The 9,981-nt window shown below is 33.5% G+C and overlaps 1 protein-coding gene across 1 annotated transcript; it reads left to right on the forward strand.

The window, feature by feature from the left end:
• The first annotated feature begins 1,096 nt into the window (after positions 1-1,096).
• On the forward strand, positions 1,097-8,419 carry LOC129808664 (uncharacterized). The gene is made up of 4 exons (XM_055858437.1): positions 1,097-1,255; positions 1,325-1,402; positions 7,318-7,465; positions 7,530-8,419. Exons 1-4 carry the CDS (start codon positions 1,097-1,099, stop codon positions 7,799-7,801), a joined length of 657 nt encoding a protein of 218 aa, XP_055714412.1. The 3' UTR covers positions 7,802-8,419.
• The last annotated feature ends 1,562 nt before the right edge of the window (positions 8,420-9,981 follow it).

The following is a 9,981-nucleotide window of genomic DNA, read 5'->3' on the forward strand; positions in this document are numbered from 1 at the left end:
ATACTGGTCAATAATTCACCTTGTTTTAGTGATCAACATTGTAAAGGAGTCATTTGACACGCAAAAATAATTCACAAAATTGATATTATTGGCTTTTGGAACATTGAAGTCTGTCCAAGTTTGTATCCTTTGCGTTCTTTTGGGGACGAGAGTACCCATGAGTTTTCCAATTTCCCAGAGGAGGAAAAAATTCTTTCTCTACAAAAGTATCATATTTGACCACTAAGACTTACAATAAAGTGAGTTTTACTGAAAATCGTTCGCTGGATATGTTGTGGTCCGGAAAGAGTTAACCCATTCCTTACGATAGGATTACACATCATACGTAAATTAGGCGATTTTGCATGATTTATTTCTGCGTAATTCAAATTCGAATTGCTGCCGAGGAAGGAATTTTAGTTGCAATAGTCCTTCAATAACGCAGAAAAAATAGCCCGACAGAAGCAGAAATACATTTTAATGTTTTATTTTAGCTTTTCGGAAAGGTTTGCAAGTACTATTTTGACATCGCGTCGTTTATGATAATTTTTGCCTTTATTTTCTTTCCTAATTTAAATTTTGGGTAACTAATCCTTTTCTTAGATAGTTAGACTGCATAAATCAATGGTATTTGTAACAAGTTAATGTAAAGAATTTAAATAAACTCACGAAAAACAAGCGTGTATGATATATCATACGATCCATAAATTAATTTAATTTTGAGTTCCCGGAACATCCATTTTGAGGTTATGAATGCAGACGTCAAGTTCCGAAAGAAGTGTAAACAAGCTGCGAATTTTCTAATAAATTTTTGATTAAATTTCTCAAGAAACTCAAAAAAGTGAAAGTGAGACATGTGAAAAGACTACAATATGTCTAGTGATGGGTATGTATTAAAAATTTAATCATAATTCATTATAATTCTTGGTGAAATAAGCGAGTTTTCTTTCAGATTCAGTGACATGCAGGGTTCTACTCTACTCGCTGTTGCCTGAATGGGAATCTGCTGAGGATAAGATTTCTTCAGCTGATACAGAAACCTTGCGCAGTGCTTCACATCTTGATATTGTCCTTCTTCCGGTTGATGATGGTAATGGACTGTGACAAAGACACAGCAATGAGCGACGAAGAGGGACATATTGGTTCATTGGGCCGTGGATTCCTGAAACAAAGCGGAGAATACTTTGCAACCGGTCAGAGCAAAATTCAGCTTCAACCAAATAAACCAAACGATCCATTTGAAGCTTTTGACCAGCAGCAGTGTAGTGCACCGAAGGTTTGGAGTAGAAAGAAGATGCACCCGAGAATCAGAGTGTCTCACAAGTGTAATGCGAAAAAAATGCAGGAAAAGGATGTAAATCCATTGATGCTGTTTAAAATGACAATGAACAACGAAATTGTGGATAAAATCTGTGATGATCGAGTATGCCAGACAGCCTGGAAATATGGTATTTACAGTGTCCTGAGAAGAAATATATCAATACCTTGGAATTCTCTTAGTTTCCGGCTATGTGAAACTCCCGGAATAAAAAATGTGCTTTGAAACGCAGGAGGTTTATGTACCCCTAATTAAAAATAAATGAATTATTACAGTAGACTCTCGTTTATCCGTGGAACGGGACCGAAATGTCACACGGATTTTGAGAGTGATACACATCAAAATGTTTGAAATCTAACGATTTTTTCGTTTGCATTGCAAATTTATGGAGTGAATTCTGATCTGACTGAATCAACATTCTCTCTAAACATGCGTACTGTCCAAAAAAGTTACAATGAGAAAGAATTAACAGTAGATAGAGCACATTTGCTTTAACAAAAAAACCCAAAACGGGGAAAATATGTCAACAAAATTTTTAAAATTCAACTGTCTCACGGATTTTTTTATGTCACCCGGAAAAAGAGTCCACGGATAAGCGAGAGTCTACTGTACAAGCGAAATTTTGTTGACCTAGGTTTTCATCAATTAAATTTGAAAATTTGGAAAATTTGAATATATATTACAAGTTTTGTACTTTTTCCGTTCGTTATCCAACGGTTACCGAATTTGAAAAAAAAAATAAACTGAACCTCGCAGTGTATGTTTTATCATACACTGTCTCCCCGCGCCCCCATGATAGATAAAATTTTTTTCTTTTCAAAACAATCATCTATTAATCTGTAAGGAATGAATTCCAAATTATGAACATTCTATCCCAAGTATTTCTAGTACATTGACTGAATGGGTTAATTCGGGCAACGGTTACATTTGAAAAAAGTTTGTTGTCATTTTTCAAGTTTGATTGTGATTATCAAATGAATCAAATATGATCAAATTTGGCATGATTTGTCTTACTTTTGATGTGGTTTTGCATTATTGAGGGGTTTTCATGCAATTTACGTTATAAATACTCAATATCTACCCACCCGGCAAATTCTGTAGAATTCTGCAGAAATTCGTCAGATTTGAAAATGTAACTGCCGAAAATTCTGCAGAATTTTCTGTAGAATTTCAACAGAAAATTTTATGAATTTTCGGCACTTTCCTCAAAATGTCGTTCTGTCAAAATGAACTTGGATTGGAATATTTTCTCTGAAATTATTTATCAATTTGGTAGAATTTATAATCACGATTTTCATGATATTTTTTATATATATAAATACTGCGAGGGTATGCTGTCTATGGAGAAGGATTAAATAGCAGTAATAAACATACTCCCGACTGAAAATTCTGCATTTTTTGATAAATTGTACAAGAATTTTCTTGAGAACAAAAAGAAATTACGATGTGATTTTCAGTAGAGGCCTTTAAAATTATTTATTATTTATGAAAAAATACTCTTTTCATTTCATTAAGTAAGGGAAGAGCACCAGCGATCGGCAGTGTTCCTCGGATCGTCAGGTTATTACGGTATCGTTGTTCCAAATCAAATGATTTTTTAAAAATTATTAATCACTTTTTACCATTTAATTCCCACAAGAATGCACTGCATTACCTCAGATTTAATTTATAAAACCGATTTTCCATGAAACACCTGATTAAATTCGTGACGATCCGAGGTACAGACTACATGGTTGAAATTACACCTATTTTTTATTAATTTGTTGCAAAAATTTAAGATTCAAATGCACAGATATAGTTAAATGGATCGCTAACAAAGCGATTAGCAAAAACAAAAGTACGAAATTAGTATTTCAAGGCTTATTTTTGCAACTAAATATCGAGCATGTGTCTTAACATTCCGATCCGGGGTGCTCTTCCCTTATATTTTCGTCAATTTTTCCAATAAAATCTATTGATTTGAAATAACCGTCTCTGAAGCACCCCATTGCAAAAGAAAGTGGAATAGGAATAACAAGCGAAAAATTCCTTGGAATTTTCCACTATTTTTCCTTAAAAAATTCCATAGGAATTTTCCATAATAGGTTCCAAGGAAAATTTAATGGATTTATGCTGGATTTTTTCTATAGAATACATCCATGGAAATGCTCGTGGAATTTATGTGGATTTTTCCACCAAAATAAAATGGAGAAAAAATGAAGCTGTCACATGTACCTCGTGATTTTACTTCCGAATTTTATAGAAACGGCAAAGATTACGAGGATTATAATATGTTTTTATGAACCAGCAATAACGAATTGACACTTTGAGCAATAAAAAAATATTTTATTAAAAAAAAATTTTTTTTCCTAAAATATCTATTAATTAACATAAAAAGAGCATTATTTTAGGTTGGCGACCTATTTAATGTAATCACTTCATTATTATCTACACGAAACGCAGCATCGCATAATTAATTATATTATAATTGCCACTTGAATCACTAGAAATGTTTACGGAAAGGTTTGGAAACAAATTCTAAAAGTTGTCGCAACACCCTTTTATTTGTTTGACATTTCAGAAAACTAGTGGAAAAATCCATATAAAACACTATGGAAAGATAGTGGAAATTTCCATATGTTTTTTCCAGCTTATCCCGCGGACGTTTCACGTGTGAGTTTCCATATAAATCTTCCGCGGAATACCGCGGAATTTAACGGTGGAATTCCAGCATGTCGTACTAGTAAATTCCATGGAGCACTATGATTTCCATGGAATTTCCAGCTTTAAATTCCATAGGAAAACTTAGTGGAATTTTAGCGTCAAATTCCAGCGAATTTAGCCATTTGGACGCAAGTTTTCCATTGGAATTTTTGCGGAATTTTGCTATGGGGCAGCCATTAGGTAATGGGTGTGAGACATCGCTTACTCGAGACACATTTTGATAGCTTTGGTTATTTGCCGTTACGATCGCTAGTGCGGTTTTTGAATGATGTCAGTTAAAAAAAAAAGAAGAAGAAGAAAAATTGCGGAATTGCAGAACGAAGTTTTGCTGGGTCTCTGGTTTATCTTCGAATCGGTAAAGGAAAAACCTCAACCGGAGAGAGCTCTCAAATCGGGAAGGTTATTACTCAACGAGAGGAATATCGTCGGTTCTGAAGAAGACTATTGTAAGTCCAAAATGTAAGCTTTACAGGAAAGAGGTTTAAATTTTGACGTTAATTCGATTTCAACGGTTTCTTGCACATCTCTGTTCTATAATAATGATTGTGATTCTAGTTTCAATTACAGCTTCTGGGCTACAATTTTTTATATTTCTTGTTTTATATCCTTGATGAATAATTCCAGTGGTTTTCAATGATTTAGAGATGAAAAACCACTTCACAAAATTGAACATATCACCCTCCAACGGAAAATCACCATTTGAAATTCAAAATATTTGGACGCGTTCGGGCATTGCATTTTTGCAGAGGGCGTCAGTATAGCAAATTTACCACTTGCTCGTGGAAATTCCCGTGGGAATTCCGTCTGTTTCCACGGTACAGGTCGAAATGTCAAGAGAAACTAACGCGCTCTCGCGATTTCCACTCTCCACTTTGCTTTCCTGTCAACAGTTCATTGAGAAAATCCATTAAAGTGCGGCAAAAATAAATCGAAAAATCGATGCGATTCTGCTAAAATTTTCGATGAGAATCAATGAGTTGATGGGCCTATTCGAAAAATGTACCGGAAACCTAAAGTGGAAGTTCATATGCTCTCCGCTCTAGCGTTGATTGTTCTGCCATTTCGAAATTCGATATTTTTGACACTTCTACGTCAACCAATGTCAAGAGTTGTCTCCCAGCAACGAAAGAGTTTGGGGTTCGAAAGGCCGTGACGGTGGCGGCCTCCCAATTTGTTCGGAGCGCGGTGGCCACCATGATAAACTTCTTTTAGTTCAGAGCGGTGGCCACCAATTTCTGTAGCGCTACAGTCTTTCCCCACAAAAGTTCCCTGTTTGTACTATTGTACAAGAAACGAGGTTCGTAGTTCGCGTTCAGTTCGTAGTTGAGTATAATGGCGATTTTCAGTGAAAAATTTTCGTGAGTTGAAAAAGTGCTTTTCTCAGTGAATTTTACGTGAAATTCCGCAACATATATCGACTAAATCGTCAAGGTAAGTCTAAATAATATGTGGAAGTAGTTTAAAAGTGTTTTTTCTGCAATTTGTGTGAGGAAATTGAAATGAAATGGTTGTGTGGGAAAAAATGATGTTTTGGTGGCGTCGTCTCCGTTTTTGGGGTATTCAAGAAATATTTTTGCCCGGAAATGTAGTGAATAACCTCAAGTTGAAATAGTGATCGTAATGCATGTAATAATTATATAGTTGTACTAAGGCTTTGTGGAAAAAAAAATGTTCGCAAACGTTGTGATACACATTCAGGGCGAAAAAGACTGAGTGGGCCCCCATGTAGCAATTGGGGATTTAGAAAAATATTTCCTTTCACATAATTAAAACACGTATTAGGATGAAAAGGGATTTTTAATTTTTGTTACATTTAAATGCATTTAAAAAAATCTGAATCAAGCTCTGTGGCCCTCTCCGGAAAAGACTGCGTGAGCCCCCAAGTAGCTTTTAAATATTAATAAAAGTATTTCCTCTCCCACAAATAAAGCGTATATTCGATTCAAAAATAATTTCTTAATTGAAAATCTTATATTTAACTCTGGGTAATTTAAACATTCACAATGACTCAATTACAGTTTGTCCGGGAGCACCTTTTTGGGACTCCAAAATGCAGTTTTTAATGATACACGTATTTCCTCTATTACAGTAGTGTGTATTAGTGTAGTGTTAAGTGGGATTTTCGATTTGAAATTTTTATTGTATTTTAGGAATGAATCAAAAAGAAGCAAGTTTCTTTGTCTTACTCTGTTATCAGACTTGCACATTAAAATTTTAATATGATTCACATTAATTGTCGCTGGTGAGAGTCCAAATGTGTAATTTGTGTGTTTGAATCATTTTATATTCAAAATTTGATCTATTTGTTGATAAAAAGGTAGACTTGGCCCGCAAAATTTGATATAAATTGATTTATAGCATTAATGCGAAAAATTAATCCGATTTTCTCTTTAATTTTTTAATGTGAAAAATATTTATGCTTTAGGTAAATTTAAACTTATTTTTGCAGGCCAAGTCCACTTCTTTATTAATAAATAGAAAAACCCCAAATATTAAGTGACTCAGAGACAAATAACATATTTGGACGCTCACAAGCGACAATTAATGTGAATCACATTAAAATTTTAATGTGCAAGTGTGATAACGCCGTTATACACAGTTTGTCCGGAAGTGTATTTTTATGGTTCCAATCTGGTAATTGTGACAAATTAAACGTACAGTTCGACTCCAATGGGTCAAACAATAATTACTTGTCCTGTTGAAACTATCGGGGGCAGAAAAATCCAAAGTGGGGTAATTTCGAGAAAAGAGTCTATTATTTTATTTTTCTATTAGATTATTGATATTTGCAATACAATAACAGAATACTTTCATCAAATAGATTAAAAGCATATTTTTTTTTAAATTAATTTGACTTTTTTTCTATAGACCGGTTGAAAAGTTGCAAGTTTATAAAGTTGTTTAAAAGTTTATAAAGTTCAAGACTTGCATTATTTGAGATTTTGAATAACCTCAATATTTCAAATTAAAACCACTTTAAAGTTTGAATCATAGTCTACGATTTTTCCTCAATATTCTCAAATAAAGAAAGCCTTAAGATTTAAGTAAAAAAAAACTTAGTAACAATGTGAAATATTTGCTATTTTAAATTAAATACTAGTGCCGCTTAATCTATTCCAACATTGGATCAAAATGTTCAGTACATATATCTTTATTTTAAAGTTTTAAATTTATATCATATATGCTAAAAGAGTCAAATTGAACCATTGAAATGTATATTATAAATTTATTATTGCCAAAAAATATTTTTAAAAAACTTATTCCACAATTCCATACATTGTACATTTAAAATTCTTTAACATTACATTTTTCAAAAGGAGACAGAACTTCTGCGAATGGTGAAAAAAGGCGATGACAACTTCCTGTCTAAAATTGCTGCTCCGGATTTGATAGCTAAGTTCAACGTGACAGGAAGAGGATCAAGAAAAAATTTACTGGACTATCATATTTTTAAATACAGTTCAGGTATTTCTTTGAATTTGATATGTTGCTTTTTTATTTGCATCACAATTTTATACAATTATTTCAGAGATAATGCAGCTGAATATGAAGCAGCTCAGGGTTCATGTGGAACGCCAACAATCCATAATCCGATCGAGACAGAGGAGGGCAGCACAAAAGACTACATCGATCCCAACCCTGGAAGTCGTTCAGGAAGTGGCTCTTACAGACGCGGTCACGAACAACAATTTCTTTTCGGAGGAACCTGTACCTGCCACACATGCACTGTCTACCGCAAACACTACATTTTACGAATTTCCGGCGACCATTATACCTCCGTCAAGTTTTTCCAATGTATAAATCTTAATTTTTATAATCTCTTTCGATCTCTCTAAAGTTTCAACTTCCACTGTCGAGTGCTCTTTTCTAGTTTTCTCTTTCTTTTTAGTTTATTTTTTTCATATCTTAGTAAATTTAAAACAAAATCACTTTTTAATCCTAATAGCCTTATTCCTCCCAATTCTGAGGTAAATCCTTAATTTTAAAATTTTTAAAAGACACCGATACACATAGAAACGTGACTTAAAATGTTCTTTAATTTTGAACCCGGTCGGGAGATTGTTCCAAAATCTTTAAAGACTGAAAATGAAGTTTTGATTTTAAAAAGTTAACTTAAAATTAGGCTTTCTTTATTTCTGAATTCAAGGAAGTACTACAATTTTTTTTAATAAAGTAATTTTGAAATTTACCTCTTAATTCTTTTATGAACATTAAACATATCAGTTAAATCTGTAGAGTAAAAATTTATGATTCTATATGTATTGAAAGTGAAATCTTAATGATGGCTTATATATCACAACAGATGAATAATTTTAGAGAGTTAAAGTTGTTAAAACAATAAACCCAGCTTTAAGAAGTTAACCTTAACAATTTCAACATTTTCTTTAAGTTTAGTTGGGAGAAAATGTATTTCAAATTCAGGCGATCATTAAATATTAATAATTAATTACTAAATGTAAAACAAATATATTTAAAAAATGTAATAGTTCTTTTATATGATGTTACCATGTTATTTATATATTTTTCAGAATAAATTTGAATTTAATATATTTATAGGATTTTATTACAAAAATAGTCGTTGGAAATAAGCGGTTAGGTTTGAAATTCAAACTGGCAGTTAAGAATTCAAAAATCGCATATTCCCCACGTCAATTTTCCCCTCAACTGCGAACATCGATCCCCGTTCGACCTGTGTCACTCCATAAAGATTTACATTGAAGAGACCGCACTCTAGAACGCGTTTGTTAAACCATGTTCAAATAGGGAACTTTCGTTGCTGGGCTCTGGATACCGTCGAACCGGTACCCAGCAACCCAGTAACGAAAGAGTTTTGGGTTCGAAAAATTTTGACGGTGGCGACCCCCCAATTTCTTCAGAGCGTGGTGGTCACCATCAAAAACTAATTTAATTCTCTGCGGTGGCCACCAATGCGGCGGCGCTACGGTATTTTCCCCACATTCACCACCAAAAGTTCGGTGTTTGTACAGTAGTACGACGTGTAGGACTCTGTATAGTACTTGTCTTATGGAAAATTTGTACAGCGTGACACAAGACGTTCCTGGAACTTTGTTCCGGATTCGCCTGTCAGATGGCTGATTCCTCAGAGTTTTGTGAATTTTCTTATTAGTGAAAAATGTTAAATTAGTGTTTTTTCAAGCAATTGACCAGCAGGATTCCAGAGAACAGTACAGGTACGTGATAATTTGATTGCAGTTCTGTAGAGTTTTTCATTTTTTAGGTCTTAAAAACACTGAAATATAAAAATGACGCTTAGTGAGCGTCCTTTGGTTTTTGGGGCTCGCAAGGCAAATCTTTTTTTTTTTAATATTCTTGAAGAGTGCCAAATTCAAGTTAATAGTGTTGTTTAATAAGTAAAAAATATATAGGGGCAGTAGATGAAAAAAGTTGCATTAGAAAGTTCTAACCTCACTCTGATTCATTTTCCACCCGGAAGCCTTTTTTTGGGCCCCACATTCAATTTAAGTGTGAGAATTTCCTCAATCTCCGTGGATACGTGTATTATGTTTAGAAAGGATATCTTTGATAGAATTTTTTCTTTATTTTTTTAGAGTAATTTAGGGGAACATGTTTTCATTTCTCAAACACTTTTTGTCCGGAAATGTCTTTCCTAGGGTTTCAGATCGTAATTAAGAATGAAAAATAATTGTATTTCTTCAATCTCTGTGGATCTGCGTGTTAGGTTTAAAAAAAATTCAGCTCAGTCGAATGAGTTACAGGTTTTGACAGTTATTCAAAATGGCGGACAGTAACGTCAAATCAAAATGGTGACCGTGCGATCTTATAGATCTCGTGGATCTTACCCTTAGATGTGAAGACCTTCATTATTGTTTATTATTAAAAATTGTTGATTTTTTAATATTTATCTAAAAGTGCAAAGTCACCTGCACCTTATCTCAAATGTAAGCCTTTTTTCTTCATTTTTTTTAAGTAGTAAAATTTTATAAAATAAATGCTAGTGA

This window comes from Phlebotomus papatasi, chromosome 5, assembly GCF_024763615.1.
Source record: "Phlebotomus papatasi isolate M1 chromosome 5, Ppap_2.1, whole genome shotgun sequence".
Lineage (NCBI taxonomy): Eukaryota > Metazoa > Arthropoda > Insecta > Diptera > Psychodidae > Phlebotomus > Phlebotomus papatasi.

Coding starts and splice junctions, on each gene's coding strand:
- LOC129808664 (XM_055858437.1), top strand. CDS start 1,097: ATGAGCGACGAAGAGGGACATATTGGTTCATTGGGCCGTGGATTCCTG. Junction 1,403..7,317: donor ATAAAATCTGTGATGATCGA/GTATGCCAGACA, acceptor ATTTTTCAAAAG/GAGACAGAACTTCTGCGAAT. Junction 7,466..7,529: donor TATTTTTAAATACAGTTCAG/GTATTTCTTTGA, acceptor CAATTATTTCAG/AGATAATGCAGCTGAATATG.